The sequence below is a fragment of the Gopherus flavomarginatus genome, chromosome 3, assembly GCF_025201925.1.
Source record: "Gopherus flavomarginatus isolate rGopFla2 chromosome 3, rGopFla2.mat.asm, whole genome shotgun sequence".
Taxonomy (NCBI): domain Eukaryota; kingdom Metazoa; phylum Chordata; order Testudines; family Testudinidae; genus Gopherus; species Gopherus flavomarginatus.
In genome coordinates, this window is record NC_066619.1 from 35,508,487 (window position 1) to 35,528,232 (window position 19,746).

Here is a 19,746-nt window from a genome sequence, read left to right on the forward strand (position 1 = left end):
AAGAAGAGTGTGACCCCTTGGGGGGTCTGGCACACCAAAGGGATCCCCTCCAAGAGACAGTTCATGAAGCTAGGAGCACAGCACTGATATTGTGGATCTCTGACAACACCACCATTTGAAATCAGCAGACTTGTACCAAGCTGTAGCATGGTTCTGTGATTTGGACATATGGCCATTATCATTAGACCAATCAACTAACTTTGGCCAAAGCCTGAATTTAAACCTAGATCTGAAGAGGTACAGACCTAGTGGAAAGCCCCTATGGAATCTATTTCCAAAACCATACACAAAGACTTAGAAGATCATCCCTTACCTGTTTTCTTTTGTTCTCCCAGTGTCAATTACAAAGACAACATCTGGTATCGTAATACCTGTCTCAGCAATATTGGTAGCCAAAACAATCTGCAAATGAAATAGCCATATCGTCAGATAAATGAATTAAGGAAACAGTCCTTCTGTAAGTTTCATTCCTTTAAACTCAGATTTGGAGAGAACTTGATAAAAAGTGATCCCTACAGAAACATCTGGGAGGGCTAGAGTTACAGGGAATCTTCACGTTTTTTGTACTAGTTTTTTATTGTATAATTGGTATAAACTTCTGCTTGCACTTGCAAAGGTTGCTTGACTTTCCACTGAACAATTTGTCATTAAGTAAAATAGTATTTCACAAGCTTGTGTGTATAAAGGTGTACAAAACCCCGCTAGGGAAAAAATTCCTAAAAAAAAGTTTTTTTTAAAAAGTGACAGGAATCCATTTTTTTATAAAACAGTAAAACAAAAAATACTAAAAACTAAATGTTTTTGTTCTATATAAATGATTTAGTATGATGACTTGACAATCTTTTGAAGTTAACTCTTATATGGCCCTGAATCCCTTGTTAATAGAGTACAATGCTCTGCTTTCAGCAAGAGAATTTCAAAGACAACTCCCGGTTGTATAACTTCATAAATTTTCTATTTGAGAATTCATATACACAAAAAGTATGTAAAGTAGAGGGAGCAAGATGGTGATTTATTTTACATTTTTAAACATACCATACCTTTCTAACTCCAGAAGGGGGAAATGTAAATGCAGCTGCTTGATCTTGTGTTGAAAGAATAGAATGCAGAGCTATTAACCTATACCTGAAAGAAGAAGACACTATTCAACAATTAAGTTACACTATTCAACAAATGTTTAAATAAATCTGAGGTAATGCTGGTGGGTTAGAGGAAGGAAAGAGAATACACATAAATAATAGTAAGACTTTGTATTACTAATTTATGATTACATAATAGTAAAAATAAATGATAGTAAAATATGAAAGGAAAAAAATGTGTGAAATGATAATACTTGATATGGTTAGTCTCCAGTTTGGTGGAGATAGGTGAAAAAAAAAAAAAAAAAAAAAAAAAGTTTCTACCCTTGTTATGCAATTTTATATTGGACGCTAAACTACGGTGATAGTATTTGGCAGGTGCAGCAAAAAAGGAAGAAAATGTCAGTTTTTATTTCAGAATTAAAATATCCAGAAGCTCTTCACTGTTAAAGCAAATAAGTTTATTTGGAGGAAAAATAAGGCAATTTTGACTGCAAAAGAACCTAAATATTTACCACTTATGCTCAGATTTGAAAGAGAAATAGAAAAAAAAAAATGAAAACAGATTGAGAAAATGTGTTTTGAGAAAAAAAGTAAGTTATGTGCTAAATACAATTATCTTTTCCTATAACAGAAACAGCTAGTCTTAAAAACTAAGACAAGAACACTGCACATTTCTCAACGAGAATGCTTTCATTACCTGTCCCTTGTAAACCTTCGATCAGCTGAAATGAGATCATATAACTGCTGGATGTGAGCAAGCCCTGGTAAAAAGATCAATACAGCGCCATCTATGTTTCTGAACTGGGGACTTTTATCTGTAGGAATATAATATAGAAACCTGGTTAAAAAGATAGAAAAAATCCTATTTGACATTTCCCTGTTTGAAATAGGAGATACTACTATGATTCCTGAGCTGGGCCCTTTCCGGGAGGCATCATTAATCGGAATGAAATCAAATATCCTTACTAATACCAAGCATCATTACTCAACGATAAGAAATCCATGAAAGTGGAGGTCTCAAAATATGCGGAAAGTGAGCATTGAAAGAATTTTATACCAATTGAAAGTCCAGAAACATTTTAGGAAGTGACAAAGTACCTAAGAAGGCAAGCAATTCCAAGATAAGGTCAAGGTTGATCTTGTAGGGATTCATGTAGAAGATTGCTTGCCGTGTACGATTGCTATACTTCTGATAGTAAGGATCCAAATCAACACCTGATCCAGACTGGAGAGGGATATATTCCTAAAAGGGAAAGAAATTGGTAACATTAACTTTATGCAAGAGGAATGCAAGAAAGGAGAACGTAGACATTTATGCCCTTTAAGTGTTTTAGCGTCATTGTCTTGCAAGGCAAAATATGTACAAAATGGACACTATATAGTCCATTTTATAATAATAAAAAAGTTCCATTAGGTCCATCTTGTCCATCCACACCGGACCATCTCCCAAAGGCCTGGCAAGCTGATACTTTTTGTTATTAGGCTGCTATCCTGTGCTCCAGAACCTGTGCTTTAATTTAAAAAGTAACAAACAAGTCTCTAGCCCTTATGGCTGCAAAAGAAACCATGAAAATGTGAACTAAATGTAAACTGAAGCAGTCATGTTTGTCTGAGCTCTGGTCTACACCAGAAAATGTGGTTGGTTTAACTACATTGGTCAGGGTGTGCAAAAGCCACACTCTGAGCGGCGTTGTTAAGCCAACCTAAGTCCCAGTGTAGACAGTGCTAGTATGACAGAAGAATTCTTCCATCAATCTACCTACCACCTCTCAGGGAGATAGATAGGGACAGCTCTGTTGATGTAGATAATCCATCTCAATAATCTGAGAGTTCTTAAAAGTCTAATGATAATTTAAATGCCACGAATATCAACTATTTCACTGCTAATCAAAGTATTCAGAAAGGAGAGGGACAATCATAATGTATGAAGATCTGCCCTAACTACTGCCCTACCAACTATCATTTTGGGCAGTGACTGGGTGGTGCTCAGGAGAGTGCTACCACTTATTCCTCCCTTTCTCGTGCAACATATAGCCAACTAGCTAGTGGGGAAGAGTGAAGCCCAGAAAGGCATCTAAGCCCCACCAAGGAGAACTAGTTCCACAGAGCCCTGTAAGACATATGAGCCACACTTAGGGGGAGCTAAACTTGAAGTGGGGAGCAGAACATGTGATATATTTTTTACATCTAGATAATTCACTGCAAGCAGTGTCTCATTTTGGCATCCCAAGTGGCAGGAAGCAGCTTGGAAGAGGGACATCACTTTTTCTCTGTCCCCTCCCCTTAGTTCATCTTCATAACTAAGCAGAATTGTTCCTGAGTATATTCAAGAGCTTTGCCCAGTATTTGCTTAAATGTATCAAGAGTTGGGAGTGTGCTCAAGACATTAAAGGTACAATTTAACTGGGAATCAACATGAAAAAAGGTAGTGACAGCAGGGCAGCCGCAAATAATTGTTGATGAAGCCACCAGAACACACTCAGTTGATGACTCAGTAAGTTGCTCAATATATGGTTTCATAACCATTGGAAATATCATAATTGTATATAGCTAAATTAGTATTGTATTAATTGTGATGATTTGATACCACTGTGCAAATGGATCAGCTGTCAAAAAGAAAAAAAGAGAAAGAACAGAAAATACTACTACTACTACTACTACTACTACTACTACTACACAAATTCACGGTATGCCCAAACTTCGAATACTATGCACAGGTCTGGACACCTCTTATCATAAAAAGATATATTAGAATAGGAAAAGGTGCAGAGAAGGGTAACAAAAATCATCAGGGGTATGGAATAGCTTCTATACAAGGAGAGATTAAAAAGCCTGGGACTATGCATTTTAGAAAAGAGTTGACTAAGGGAGGATATGACAGAGGTCTATAAAATCATGAATGGTGTGGAGAAAGATGACTAGGCAAGGGTTATTTACCCAGTCACATAATACAAGAACTAGGGATCATCTACAGAAATTAATAGGCAGCAGGTTTAAAAGAAAGTACTTCACCCAATGGAGTCAACCTGTCGAACTTGTTGCCATGGGACGTTGTGAAGGCCAAAAACATAACTGGGTTCAACAAAAAATTGGATAGGTTCATGCAGGATAGTTTCATCAATGGCTATTAGCCAAGATGGGTTGTTCCCCTGCCCCATGTTCTGGATGTCCCTAAACTTCCAACTGCCAGAAGCTAGGTCTGGATGACAGGAAATGGCTCACTTGATAAGATGCTCTGTTACGTTCATGCCCCTTTAAAAAACTGGCACTGGCCACTGTTGGAAGATAGGATACTGGGCTTGATGGACCGTTGATCTGACTCAGCATGGCCACTATTATGTTCTTAAACAAGACTGTCCAAACAGAAAATACATGTTTTACCTGATGCTTTGCAATTCCTCCTCCTTTGCTAGTAACATTTATTGTTATTTCTTCCTCCTCCTCCTCCATGAACTTCTGACAATATTCAGAGTCCTTCTCCAGAACATAACCAATTTCCTCAATAACATTTTCCACATGGAAAACCTACAGAATTAGTTTGAGAGGGGTAAGTACAAAAAATAAACTTACATCTTTTTTGTCTTTCTAAAGCACACACTCGTAGGATTGAAAAGGGAATTTCCTACAATGCTAGCTAAGAAAGACGATCCTACCTTCTACAGTAAACTATATGCTGCTCCTTAATAGCAGAAATATTGAGTCGCGCTATATGTTGCTCCTCAACATATAGCGCCACTCCCTTTTTCTGCTCCTTCCTCTAAAAGGGCAAAGAAATATACAGCAATATACAACTGTTAAGTATCTATAACAGTGTTAAGGAACCCCCTTCTGCATCCACTCCCATACCCAAACAGCAGCCCAGAGGTCTGTGAGATGGGGTGGGAGAAAAAAAAAAAATCACAAGGAGGAGATCTTTCCCTTTTCACTTATTTCCTTATTTATATGGAAACAGAAAGTGAATCATGCTATTACTTTATTACTTTACACGCATATTAAAAAAGCTGAGCAAGTCAGTAAACCAAATTAACCAAATTAACAAAGCAGCAAGAAGGATGCGTTAGAGGCTTTGTCCTTGTGTATCACAGCTTTAACAATGCTGGATTATAAAAATAAATTGTGATGGATTGTGTACTTAGTGCACTGAATGTGGTATATTAGAAACCCTGCAAGCAGCATTTTAGTTATTTTACCTTTTTTTCCGCAAATAAAAATGAAGACAATAACAAGTAACCAATCAATGTAGTTGGTCATTTAATACTAGATGACTGGTGCACTTACTTCAGCAACAGAGATATATCAGTCAGTACTGATGTGCAGCAATTGGCATAGAATACTCCATAAATATTGTTTTAACATTACCTGGCATCTCAAAGTTACCAAGTATTTGATAAAAAAATTATAAGGTGAAAGATAAATAGTAAGAGGAGAGACATTTTGAAATGCTCAAATTTTCCTCACCATGAGAGCCTAACACAACAGAACACACCAAAGGAAAATGGCAAGCTTCAGGGCAAGCCACAAAATGGCAAGCCACAGAAATGGAAGGAACTCAAAATTTGATTTTCATTTATACTGCACATTAAAAAAAAAAAGCACAATAATAAAAATGGTGTTCTAGAATGTCTGTGGATGGTCTCAATTATTCTGTGGATGGTCTGAATTGTCAGAGGCGAAATATGATGTAAATCCAAATATAGAGTTCTGTTCTTAGGACCACTGATGCCATTTTAGGATTTTTAAAGATAAAAAGAACTAAAATGGTTTTAAATTCAGATGAAAGACTACCTTCTCTTGCTGCTGTAGCAGATACAACTGGATGACATATTACTGGAGCTTATTTGTGTGGGTAGATATAAAGAAACATTTACCTACCTCAACAGGGTAACTCCTTCCTGAAATCCTTAGAATGGGACAGTGGGTGAAATAGCTGGAAAACTTTTCACTGTCTACAGTAGCACTCATTAAAATCAAATGCAGGTCTGAACGTTTATGTAAGATCTCCTTCAGAATGATTAGTAAGAAATCAGACTGGACACTTCTTTCATGAACCTTGATTTAAAAGGATGTAAAGAATGAATTAGTCTGATGTATCAATACAAATAATTCCTATGAAAGATACAATTGTGCAAAAGCAAAGTAGAAGAGAATTGCTAACCTCGTCTACAATAACATGAGATATATTTGAAAGAAGATTGTCATCCTGCAGTTTCCGAAGCAGAACTCCTGTTGTACAGTATAATAATCTAGTAGCTTCTCCCGTTCGAGATTCCATACGAATTTGATATCCACACAAGGAATTCTACAAAACAATTTATAGGATAGTATTTAAATGTATAGCAGTGGTTTAAAATACTAGATATATCACAGATACAAAAATATTAAAATTAAGATTAAACACTGGATTCAGGCACTGCATAAACTACTAGTAAAATAGCATGGTGGATTATTTTCAGATCCAAACAAAATCTGAAACAATTATTAGTTTCTACTTGATATAAATTAAGGGAGGTCTTGGACTAGAAAGTTAAGAATATTGACAGGTCACCAATGAGACAATTAGAATAGCACTTGTACAGCTCATATTTAAAGTTTACTGTGATCAATTAATAAATCCTCACAAAGCCCACATATTGGGGAAATTAAGGCAATGATTTTTTTTCAGTGCAACTGTATCAGTGTCACTCACACTGACTGACCCCACTCCCAGCAGGGCTGGATTAACTCTCCTATGGGCCCGGGGCTATTTGATTTTGTAGGACCCCTGTATACAAGTCTTTTTCCTAATTTAAACAAGATGATCACAATTATGGTATCGAGGCTATTAACACAATACTAAACACCTTTTAATTAACAAAAAGCTGTTCTGTGGTTACATTTCAGTCTTAAAACACGTAGAATATAGTTAATTCAAAATAGCCGTTATATTAATTTCTTTCTGGGAGGGAGTTTGGGTGCAGGAGGGGACTCCAGGCTGGGGAATAGTGTCGGGGTGCAGGAGAGGGTGAGGGCTCTAGGAGGGAGTTTGGTGCAGGGGGTTGGGCTCCAGGAAGGGGTGTGAGGTGCAAGCTCCGGCCAAGACGCACTTACCACAGGTGGCTTCTGGCCAGCGGTGCAGCAGAGCTCAGACAGGCTGCATGCCATAGCCCCATGCTGCTCCTAGAAGCAGCTGGCTGTTGGCATGTCTCTGCGTGTCTCTGGGGGGAGAGGGGCAGCGTGTCTTTGTGTGCTGCCCGCACCTGCAAGTGCTGCCCCCACAACTCCCATTGACAATGAGCCAGCCAATGGGAGCTGCGGGGATGGTTCTGGGGGCAGGTATGGCGTACGGAGAGGAGTGGCGTTGGGTCACGGCATGCAGGCAGCCCACCTGAGCCCTGCTGCGCCACTGGAGTTTTCGTGGCCTGGAGATCATGATCAACTGGCAGAGGCTGCAGGATCAACCAGTCGATCGCGATCCACAGGTTGGTGACCACTGAATCATATATAATTATGGATTTATTTTTGCAGGGCCCTCCTTAGCTTGAGACCCTGGGCTGCAGTCCTTCTATTTTGGGATGTTTTTCTACATTTTTAAATATATTGGATTTCAATTAGAACACAGAATACAGAGTGTACACTGCTCACTTTATATTATTTTTCATAACAAATATTTGCGCTGTAAAAACAAACAAAAGAAACAGTATTTTTCAATTCACCTCATACAAGTACCATAGTGCAGTCGCTTTATTGTGAAAGTGCAACTTACAAATGTAGATTTTTTTTGGTTGCATAACTGCACTCAAAAACAAAACAATGCAAAGCTTTAGAGCCTACAAGTCCACTCAGTCCTACTTCTCGTTCAGCCAATCGCTAAAGACAAACAAGTTTGTTTACATTTACAGGAGATAATGCTGTCCACTTCTTATTTACAATGTCACCAGGAAGTGAGAACAGGTGTTTGCATGGTACTTTTGTAACCGGCATTGCAAGGTATTTACATGGCAGATATGCTAAACATTCACATGCCCCTTCATGCTTCGGCCACCATTCTAGAGGACATGCTTCCATGCTGATGATGTTCGTTAAAAAAATAATGTATTAATAATATTTGTGACTCAACTCCTTGGGGGAGAATTGTACATCTCTAGCTCTATTTTACCTGCATTCTGCCATATATTTCATGTTATAGTAGTCCTCATCCAAGACTACTATCATTTTAAGAACACTTTCACTGCAGATTTGACGAAACGCAAAGGTTACCAATGTGAGATGTCTAAAGATAGCTACAGCACGCAAGCCAGGGTTTAAGAATCTGAAGTGCCTTCCAAAATCTGAGGGATGAGGTGTGGAGCATGCTTTCAGAAGTCTTAAAAGAGCAACATTCCAATGAGGAAACTACAGAACCTGAACCGCCAAAAAAGAAAATTAACCCTCTTCAGGTGGCATCTGACTTGGATGATGAAAATGAACATGCATCAGTCTGCACTGCTTTACACTATTATCAAGGAGAACCTGTCACAGCACAAATTCATGTTCTCTGGAATACCAGTTGAAGCATGAAGGGATATATGAATCTTTAGTGTATCTGGCATGTAAATATCTTGTGACACTGGCTACAACAGTGCCATGGCAACACCTGTTCTCACTTTAACGTGACATTGTGAACAAGAAGTGGGCAGTATTATCTCCTGCAAATGTAAACAAACTTGTTTGCCTGAGCAATTGGCTAAACAAGAAAAGGACTGATTGGACTTGTAGGCTCTAAAGTTTTACATTGTTTTATTTTTGAATGCAGTTTTTTTGGTACATAATTCTACATTTGGAAGTTCAACTTTCACGACAAAGATTGCACTACAGTACTTATAGTAGGTGAGCTGAAAAATACTCTTTTTTAAAGTGCAAATATTTGTAATAAAAAATAAATATAAAATGAGGAGTGTACACTTTATTCTGTTATAATTTAAAGAAATATATTAAAAAATGTAGAAAACATCCAAAAATATTTTAAATCAATGGCCTTCTATTATTGTTTAACAGCGCGATTAATTGCGATTATTTTTTTTTCCATCACTTGACAGTCCTATTAATTAGTAATCCAGTGTTTAACAAAAAGCAAAGGAAAATGCATTTTAAGGCAAAGGAAAGCGGTCTTTAAGTAAAATCATGCTAAACATTATGTAGCTTCCACTATGTACAGAAAAATAAATTTCCTATAAAACCAGTTGTCTAAGCCATTAGCCACGAATCAAGTAGTAGCTTACTCTTCCTCCAGGTCCAGTTTCACAGCCCATTTCTTCACAAACTCTGGTAGCCAGACTCACTGCTGAGATCCTTCGGGGTTGTGTGCAGACAATATTACATTTACTTGATCCCCCAACATTTAACAGCAAATCCTCCAACAAGAAATGGGGCACTTGGGTACTTTTGCCACTGCCTGTTTCTCCAGCCACAACAACTACTCTATGCTTTTTAAGAGTTTCTATGATTGAATGTCTGTGTTTAAACACAGGTAACTGTTGTCTCTCCTTTAAAAGTCTCTGGTATCTGGAGGAACTTTGAAGTTTTTTAAACAGGATCCTCACAGGTTCCAAATCATCTGTGCTTGTGGTCTCAAGAGACAGTCTGTTGAAGTCCTCTTCGGAAACTAAGTTTTCCCAGGAGTCCTCTGGATCTTCTGATACTTTGGGTTTGTTTTCAGATTGCTGCTGTTGCTGCTGTTGTTTGAGTTTGTTTAATAACTTAGCAATAAAGTTATCACGAGGTTTGTTAATTTCTAACTTGCTTTCTTCTTCCTTTTTCTTTTCAGTTTCACTCCATTCTAACCAAACATCTCGATATGGGGGAGGCAGCAACTGATGGACCGACTTTAGAGAAAACAGAGAAAAAGTGACAATATGTATTATTCTGTAGCTTCATTGACATTTCACCTATAAATCAATTTAAAAATTCTAGAAGTTACCTTAAAAAATCTTTAAGAAATGAAAGACTATACCACTGATCCAAATACTTAAAAACTTCCTCTCTATAGATGCAGATTTTAATCACTTGTCTTCAGAGCCTGTGTGGGTACTTTCTATGACAACATTTTTATCTGAGACCTCAAATCTTCCCTTAAATATGTTGCTAGTATTTGATTGCAGCTAAGGAATGATTAGTTTTTCCAAATCCTACATTTAGAATGAAGATATATAAAAAATAAAAACAAGGAAAAAAGTATATATGAAACTTGAGGAGTATCAGTTATTTCAACGGACCATATTAAAAAATGTATAATAGGAATGTTTAAAGGCCTTTTGCTCTTACACGGTCACAAGGATTGTACATCAATTAATTGACTGTTTCATTAAATGAAAATATTAAGTCTTCTGTACTCTGATGCAGAATTATTGCTGTTTTATTTATTTGACAACTATACTGCTGAACAGTAGACAGAAGATAATTTCTCACATAATCAAAAACTACTCCAAAGAACAACTGAAATACCAGAGCTCACTAATTCTCTCTAAATGAGCAAGTCCAACAAGTAAAAAGGGGGAGAAAGCAAGTTGAAGGTTCATATATTTGTCACCATGTTGAGCATGTTTCTACCTACGGGTACTGCATCTGGTAGAAAATGTTTTTAACTTTTTACAATATTAACTATTCCACACCATGAAGTCTTGCCACGCATTGCGGCCTCACATGATTATGTTTGGCACCTTCAGTTAGGACAAGTGAACATTTAATTTACAGGGAGAATTTGAGCCTGGAAAATCGTTACTGATTCAGATTATTAAAAGATGAATATGGATATTATGTCAGCAAATAAAATCTTAAATGTGAAAATACATTCCATCCTAAGCATCTAGTGTAGTGAAAATCTTACCTGTCCTTTGACTAAGTGATAGAGAGCCAATGTAGCAGCCAGATGCTGAGCTTGCATACTATCCTCTGTCACAATTGTAGGACACACTGCCATTACATCAACTGATTTGGTAATCTTAACCCTTCAAAGATAGAAAAACCAGTTCTATAAAATCATATTTCAGACAGACATTTCTATTTACTAGTAGGTGCAGCACTAAACCTATTATTTTTGCTTAATAATATGTAACATTCAAAAAATTGGAAACTGAAGGTTATCAGATAAAGAACACTACACAAAAAAATTCGTTAACTGTTAAGGGTTCAACATAAAACAAATAAAAAAAAGTGTAGTAACAGGTTTATGGAACTGATCTCTAGGGGAGATTACAGTAACCTGTAGGGTTGTTTGTTTTTTGAAAAAGCAAAAACAAGTAGACCCAAAGCACCTTTGATAAAACTTAAAGTGACCTACTTGTGGAAACAAACATTTACAGTAACTACAACATTAAGTGAGGAGTTATGTTCCTGAAAAATGCTACTTTAAGCGAAATGATGTTAAGCAAATCCAATTTCCCCATAAGAATTCAAGTAAATGGGGGGAGGGGAGTGTTAGATTCCAGGGACATTTTTTTCGCCAGACAAAAAGACTATATTTCATACACATATACACAGTATAAGTTTTAAACAATTTAATACTGTACACAACAATGACGATCGTGAAGCGTAGTTGAGGTGGTGAAGTCAGAGGGTGGAAGAGAATGAGCTATTTCCGCAGTGAATGCCTTACTGCTAGATGATAAACTAGCACTCAGCTGAGCCCTTAAGGTTAACACATTGTTAATGTAGCATCACACTCTACAAGGCAGCACGAATGGAGGGAAGGGAGATGGCATGGCAGAAAGAGAAAGAGAGAGAGAGAGAGACAGACAGACAGACAGGCATTGCCCCTTTAAATATGCTAACTCCACTCTAAGTACACTGCCTGTTTAAGTAGATCAGCAAGTTGAGATGGCAGCTGCTGCCAGCAAGCTCCCTCTATCCTGAGCCCTGTCATGTGTCATCCCCCATGGTGGAGATGGCCCGATGGGGTGAAGTTGCAGGGGGAGGGGGACACCTTGACATTAGCACCCCCCTTGCACACCAAGCAGGAGGCTCCTAGGAGCAGCTCCAAGGCAGAGGGCAGGAGCAGCACATGGCAGTGGGAGGAGGGACAGCTGAACTGAGTCTCAATTGATAGCCTGCTGGGCAGCTGCCACACAGGGAACTTAGGGCGGAGGGGAGTTGATACGGGGGCTGCCGGTCCACCCTGGTTCCAAGCCTCCACCAGCCAGCTCCAACAGGCTGCTCTTTCTGCAAGCAGTGGACAAAGCAAGAGGCTGCCCAACAATGTTAGAAGGGAGCATTGCGTAACTTTAAACAAGCACGTTCCCTAATTGATCAGCAACAAAACGTTAACCAGGACGACTAACCGAGGAGTTACTGTACTTAGATGATGCGGGCATTATTGCAAAATATTGTATGAAACTTACCATATGTAGAGCTGGGTAAAATTTTTCAGCCAACACTTTTTTTCAGTGAAAAATGCATATTCAATTACACTGATTTTACAAATGTGTGTAAAATTTGTCAACTTGCGTCAATTCCCAAAAAAGTAACAATATGTATGTTTAGAGTCATTCAATTAAATGGAGCAGCTAGAGTTTAAGATAGTTACGTGAATCAGTAGAAAATTCAACTTTACAAGAAGTACATACCTACATTTCCAATATCTACCCACCGAAACTTTTTCAAAAGAAGGATTTGGACTCTTGGGGAAATTTTTCCTGCACCAATCGATCAAAAACTGTTTAGGAGATTTACCAGTCCAACTTCGAGCAGTGTAGTCAAAATTCCTTACATCTCGAGGCTCCCTCTTTTTCACTGAAATGGTAGAACAAAATTTACATTATTTTAGATGTTCACATGGAGGCTCCAAACTTTCTTAATTCTTGAATGAACCCAAAGTAATTTTCTCTTGACTTAGGCATTTTTAGTAGAAAGTAAATTTTTTTAGAAAGATTCTGCATTTATATTTAGTAAGTACAGATACTAGCTAATATCAGACACAGAATACTGGCCTGGTTCAGTATGGCGACATCTATACTTAAATTTTAATTATAGCAAATCTGGCATACAGCTATAATTGTTAAGAAGAATACTATATTTGATCTTGGTGGTTCAGGACCAATATAGGATACCACTCATCCCGAACAATAGTCAAAGGTTTCAATTAAAGATCTTTGTTGAAGGAAATTAACATCTGACTGGTGACGCAGTGAATCAGAATATTAGCTTTCCATCTACAGAAAAGATGTATTCAAATCATGATCTGACTCATGAGTGACAATTAGTGGAAAAAGAAAATAAAAAGCTTTAAAGCTGCTGTGCTACAATTAATATATTGCTTTAAAGCCATCTGAGAAGTTAAGTTGGCTTATCCTGTCTTCACTGTAATCCAGGGTTCAGGGTCCTACACCATACAGAAGAATGCACAATCCAGGGGCCTTTACAAATCTTTAGTTAATTGGAGTACAGCAAATGAAGTTTGTATTGTTCTTAATTTCAATCACACCCTTCTCTTCCTCTGCAGCAGCTCCAGATTTTTCAAGCAAGTTCAGGTTCAAATGAGCTTCAGGAAGCAAAGGTTTTTTCTTTTCATTCTGTTGTTGGTTTGAAATTTTTATAGTTGGATTAAACACAGGATGTTCTTCTAGTGCTGCCATTTCTGCAAAAGAAAACAGGAGCTGTTTTTTCTTATGTGCTTACCATTCATCCTTTGAAAATGTGACAGCTTGGACAGTCAGAAATGCATCCAGTAAAATCAGTTATTTTTCAATATCTTGGGTCACACCAAAAAGAAATTTATGAAGGTCTGCAATTCATGCAGTGTTATGAAACCAGTTAAAAAGTACTTAAGTATCATCTTAAAGAGATTTTTCCTAATAGTTGATAGATTTACCAGCAAAAGTATGATAGTACAATTAAAAATTTAAGTTTATTAAAAGGTACAGATAATTTGAATGTCCATACCATGCTGAATTCTTCTTATTTTTTCTTGCGCCACCTTCTGGCTTTGCTTGTCTTTATCCTGCTTGGAGGAACTTGCCTGTTCCTTTGCTTCCAAGAGCTTTGTAGCCAAATGCACATATCTTTCATTCTGTTCCAAACAAGATCATTAGTTACATCCTGGATATTTTGCAGGTGAAATTAATTACAAACTACATAATAAAGCATATTCCCTCTCAAACCCCATCCACACCAAACACAATATTTATATGAAAGAAATCCTTTAGCGGGAGAATGAACAATTCTAATTTCACAAATAAAAAAAAAGGCTAAATATTTCTCTTCACAAGGGCAGGAATGGAAAACAACAATTATCCCACTTGTTTAAGTCTCTTAAAGGACTGCATTTTCCTTTCTAGCACTATGCAGCAAAAGTTTTGCATTCAACACAAAAAACAAAAGGGAGAATGACTTAGGAAGCATTACTTCTAGAAGTTTCTTTTCTTTTAAACCCTTCTCCTTCTGCCTGCAAATCTGTCATATCTACAAAAACTAAGACAATGATTAAATCAGTTATTCAGCCCTTGATTTTCAAAAAATACATACATACAGTAGAGCCAGAGTTTATAGATAAATACCACATGAAAACTGCCATTGAAAGAAAGACTCCATATACAAATCGCTCTCTGGCTTACAGGGTCAAACTTTTCCTCATCTTCTGCGTTTTTCACAGACTCGTTTTTCTCATCATCACTCTGTTGCTCAGCATACTGCAGAATCCAATCCTTCATACTCATTTCTTTGTCTTTCACAGTATGTCTCTATTAGGAAGAACAGCCAGGATTAAAAAGATAACTGTAAAGGAAACTGAAAAGGTTTAATTATTGTTTTGGTCAATATTTGAGAAATGTTGCTTAAAATTCAAAACAATTAAAAAAATGAAGATGCTTCTCAGATCTTGCAAAACATCACACAATTTATATATATGCTTTTTTTGATGGCGAGATAAATGTTTTACAACCACTGCAGGGGAACAGGGAAGGGAGGGAGAGAGGATTATGTGGGGAATCTTGATTAAGATTTGATAACTTGTGGTACTGGACTTCTAAACCACAGAGGCAAACTTATATAGGCACAAATCAATAAAAATTGCATCCAGGTGTATGTGTTGTTCTATAGAATACAGCAGTGGTAAATGGAATTAATGGGTAGTGGAGGCTGGAGAGTAGGAGATTTAACTGTATTGGGACTTGGTATTTTTTCCAGCAAGTCAAATGTTACCACCAAAACTTCATAAACCTTTCATTTTTTGAGCGTCAGGTGAAAAAAGTTACATCTTTACAACCATTCTACTCCAGAGAATAGAAATCCTTCTATGTACTTTAAATTACTGAACACACAGGATGGGATTTTCAATAATATGTTCTACGTTGACATATCTCTGCTCCTACAAAAGTCAGTGGGAGTTAAACCATTGAAAACTCCTTCCCACAATTCCTCAAAATTACCTTTATTTCAGGTCCATCGTCCTTTTTGTTGTTTGATATCTGAGGAGTTTCACTTTGTGGCACAGGAGAACGAAATTTTGCTCTAGGTTTGTGTTGCTCTTCTTCAAGCTGCTGACTGAATCCTTCAGGTAATGCATCTTTAAAATAAAATATAATTCCAAGTAAGAGAAAAAAATAACTTTCAGTGGCACTGGGTACGAACTAAAAATAAGAAATAAACACCATGTAGGACTGAATCAACCCCCGATCTTGATATTCACCTGAGCAGATACTGATTTCCGCTTATTATACCCATTCTGTAGATGCATAAATGGAGGCAGGGAGATTAAATGACTTGTCCAAAGTTAAGCAGAAAGTCCAAAACACAGCTAGAAAAAGTAGCAACTCTGCACTTGGTTCTAATTGCTACTAATCCTACTGAAATAAACTTACTACTATGTAGCATTTCCACACCACAGTGATTGCTATTGCTCTTGTACAACAGGGTCAAATTAACACAAAACCACCTGTAATTCACATCTTTAAAGGCAACAGTAGAATATGAGGCCTTGGGGATTTTCTATCTTTATATATGATTTAATGAATTTCCTTTAAGCCTTCTGAGGGACACTGTGGTGCTAAGATTTCTCTGCTTCAGAGTGCTCCTTCAGTCTACAAGAGGAACATATTTCCACGCCATCTGCAGTGTTGTCAAAGCCTTGTTGGTTCTAGGATATGAGACATGAGGTAATATCTTTCACCGGACCAAATTCTCTTTCACCAGCAGATGTTGGTCCAATAAAAAAAAAAAAAAATACCTCACCCACTTGGTCTTTTTCTACACCATATTTTTATGGAATCAGTTTTTCTAGATAATACCTAATAGCGTTGCTAGTGAAAGAAGATGGAAAAAGTGAAATCCCTGCTCTTAAGAATAAGTGGTACCATACACTGTCAGTCACTAAAAGCAAGACAAAAACTTGCTCAATAAAAATCAGTTACAAAAGAGTCAAAAAACTTTGGTACCTAAAAGTCACTTCTCAGGTATAACGCTTACCATCAGAAAGGTTTAAACAAAGCCAGTCAAGTGCAGAGTGAAGATCACCACCATACAAAATTGTATTTTTCATAGCTTCCTCAATGTCCTCAGTCTTAAAAGAAAATCCTTGCAAAGCCATATATACATCCTACAAATAAAGATAATTAGTACATTTTAAGAAAGAAATTGATTTAAGTTGTAGAAATAATGCCAATTTAGAAAAAGATCCTGCATGGGGACTCCAGCTTTTTGTTATTAGGTATCTGATGAGAGTGGAGAATCACTCCCATCAACCTGCTAGAAGGGAAGAGGTGTTTGTATTTCTTCACTCTCACATCAGGGCTTCTTGGTTAGCATGGGGAGTAGGAAACAACTATTCTATTCTTCATAGCAGATAGGAGGCTGGAGAGAGGAAGAGTCTCCGGTAATCTGTCCCTCCCCTCAGCCTCAATTTCAGCCCCCTTCTCCAGAGTAAGCTTAACGTGCTAATTGGATTCCCAAGCAAGAAACTGACATTACTTGACAGTTTTATGGCTCCCCATAGGGAGTTGAACTGCAGCAACAAAGGCACTAGAGCCATATGCATGCTCAGGAAAACACTGCAGCTATTTAAGTCTGGAAGGTTCTTTGTCACCATAAGAACTAAAATAAAACCTTAAATTCTGGAAAAATAAGTGGTTTACAGTAACACTTGCCAAGAAGAACTTCCCATTCACCACTGGAGTTTTCAAGCCCTCTCATGTTCCACTCAAATGATTACTTATTTCATCTCACACCCAAGCATCTTCAACTATTGACTTAAATTGGCGAGGACATCCTACTGGCCAATTACATTTGATATCTGAGATTTTAAAGAGTTTTTAACAAAATTATGTTGTATTGTAAAATGAGAAAACTTGGCTTACACCAAATACTAAAGTAAAAATGACAGAAAAGTTACCTATTTACAATCACTGAATAAATGTTGATCTAGAGCAGGGTTTCTCAAACAGGGGTCGCTGCTCGTGTAGGGAAAGCCCCTGGTGGGCCGGGTTGGTGTGTTTACCTGCCCCACCCGCAGGTCCGGCCGATTGCCACCAGCGGGAGCCATGACTGGCAGGACCTGTGGACGGGGCAGGTAAACACACCGGGAGCTTTCCCTACACAAGCGGCGACCCGTTTGAGAAACTCTGATCTAGAAGGGGGGGGGGGGAGGAGGGGAAGATTTATACTCCACCTGTAATTTTTTGGCAGTAAGTCGTCTAGAAATCATTCCCTTGTCACCACTTTGCTTTTTGTGCTCATTGATTACTCCAATAATCCTTTTTTCCAAATTACTGTTAATCACTACCTGTGGAGACAGATCCTAGTCATTATAAACTAAATAAAATCTTACAAACATGAACTAAGATACATTCCAACATCAGAGACAGACAAGAAAAAAAGAGAGATAGGAAGGCAGAAGACTCCTTACCAGCAAAACCCTTTATTTTTCCAATTCTCGCCTACTTTAGGAAACCTCCTATGTATACTATTGGGCAAGATACTAGCAGAAGATTTAAAAAAAAAAAAAAAAAAAAGGAGAATATTCAAAGCTGTGATGCTCTCTTACCTAAATTGTGGAGAAAGCTCTCTCTGTTAAAGAGAGGGCTTATTTTGCTTTTAGGGAAATGCAATTTGTTCACGTGAGCGGGAGCCAAATAAATCTTTTTGACCAGGTGAGAAAAAAAACAACCCAAAGATAAAGGACTAGGACTTAAAAAAAACAACAACAAAAACTGTCAGCTATCTGAACATACAGTAACCCTTAGAGAGGTCTAAACTAGAGAAATATATAGATCTGCTTGAGCACCACTGAAACCTTTAAGTGAGACCTGGGCCATCTTAAATTTAAAGTTTTGGTTTTAGTTTAAACCAAAACACATATATTCAGCTCCAAAACAGTGAGCTGTCAGCAACTGAATATTGCAGATAACTACTTTGTGACTGGCTCTGTGAAATAAGCAGATGGACTTGGTTCAGTTCCCGGTTCAGTTCCTGCTAGCGGTCTCTGCAGACCCAAAGAATTGAAAGGATGTAGAAAAAAACCTATACTCTCACTCCAAAAAAACATGGAACATGGCTTTCGTAAAGAAATAATGCCCTGTACCAACCAGATTGCTCAAGTCATATTATATTAATTTTGTATCAAGACAAGTTGTAACATGATCTTTGACATATGACAATACTAAACTGAAAAAAAAAACCAAACAGTCAAAACAAGTGATTTGATCAGGCCACAATATTTGACTATCTTCAACATCCTTTGAATACCTGTCATATATAGACTATTGACCAAATCCTGCTTGCCCTTAATCCCCATGTCCATCTTATTGAAACTGCTTATGTAAAAGGATTAGATCTTACATAGGTAGCAAAATCCTGTCATGGACACAAAGTTTACATCAATAAGAGACTAAAATCCTACAAAAAACCCACCACCAAAAGAAACTGGTTTTGCAGAGCTCTTTGGCATGCAATATATTTTTACAATACACCAAAGTTAATTTCAGAGATCAAATATTTTAAAGTTCACAGAATTATATTTCAAATCAGATAAAGTTTCCTCATGATGAAAATACTAATATGTCTTGACTGTTTTCTTGAAGCTGCTCCACTCGTCACATGAAACTCAACAGAAAGGATGCCTGCAGATTTCTAGAGTCCAGTACACTTTCATGAGCTACAGACTAAATAACAAGAAAGATTCTTTTTTTCCTGTTAGAGTTAAGTACAAGGAAGAAAGGAGGAGGGATAGCTCAGTGGTTTGAGCATTGGCCTGCTAAACATAGGGTTGTGAGTTCAATCCTTGAGGGGGCCATTTAAGGATCTGGGGCAAAAATCTGTCTGGGGATTGGTCCTGCGTTGAGCAGGGAGTTAGATTAAATGACCACCTGAGGTCCCTTCCAAGCCTGGTATTAAAAATAAAATGAAGCTGTTTTTTCCTGAAAGACATACTCACTTTAAGGATAGATTTATCCAGATTTGCAGCAGCACTAGAATCAGGTGTGGAACCAAAACTGTAGGTTTTTGGACCTGCAAATTCCAAATAAATATTATTTAAACGAGCAAAGCAGATAGCAGCACTAGAATCAGGTGTGGAACCAAAACTGTAGGTTTTTGGACCTGCAAATTCCAAATAAATATTATTTAAACGAGCAAAGCAGATAGGAATATAATTTAAATGACCTAAAGCAGTGGCCTACCTACAGTGTAAGAGAAGGTATATAACATTTTTTGATAAGTAGATGGA

The 19,746-nt window shown here is 37.5% G+C and overlaps 1 protein-coding gene across 2 annotated transcripts in view; it reads right to left on the minus strand.

Annotated features, from left to right (window-relative positions):
* The window catches only part of DHX29 (DExH-box helicase 29), a 38,543-nt gene that overhangs the window by 15,988 nt on the left and 2,809 nt on the right, over nucleotides 1-19,746 (minus strand). The window contains exons 2-18 of one of the 2 annotated variants that reach the window (XM_050946866.1): nucleotides 19,456-19,529; nucleotides 17,692-17,805; nucleotides 16,494-16,623; nucleotides 15,458-15,594; nucleotides 14,645-14,770; nucleotides 13,974-14,100; nucleotides 13,516-13,668; nucleotides 12,659-12,824; nucleotides 10,924-11,044; nucleotides 9,320-9,922; nucleotides 6,238-6,381; nucleotides 5,955-6,131; nucleotides 4,464-4,607; nucleotides 2,181-2,325; nucleotides 1,780-1,897; nucleotides 1,041-1,125; nucleotides 314-402 (exon numbers count right to left, since the gene is read on the minus strand). In XM_050946866.1, the coding sequence (XP_050802823.1) occupies nucleotides 314-402; nucleotides 1,041-1,125; nucleotides 1,780-1,897; nucleotides 2,181-2,325; nucleotides 4,464-4,607; nucleotides 5,955-6,131; nucleotides 6,238-6,381; nucleotides 9,320-9,922; nucleotides 10,924-11,044; nucleotides 12,659-12,824; nucleotides 13,516-13,668; nucleotides 13,974-14,100; nucleotides 14,645-14,770; nucleotides 15,458-15,594; nucleotides 16,494-16,623; nucleotides 17,692-17,805; nucleotides 19,456-19,529 (2,653 nt within the window). Of the gene's footprint in view, nucleotides 1-313; nucleotides 403-1,040; nucleotides 1,126-1,779; nucleotides 1,898-2,180; nucleotides 2,326-4,463; nucleotides 4,608-5,954; nucleotides 6,132-6,237; nucleotides 6,382-9,319; nucleotides 9,923-10,923; nucleotides 11,045-12,658; nucleotides 12,825-13,515; nucleotides 13,669-13,973; nucleotides 14,101-14,644; nucleotides 14,771-15,457; nucleotides 15,595-16,493; nucleotides 16,624-17,691; nucleotides 17,806-19,455; nucleotides 19,530-19,746 lie in introns of those variants that run through there. The other variant, XM_050946867.1, reaches the window with a different exon arrangement.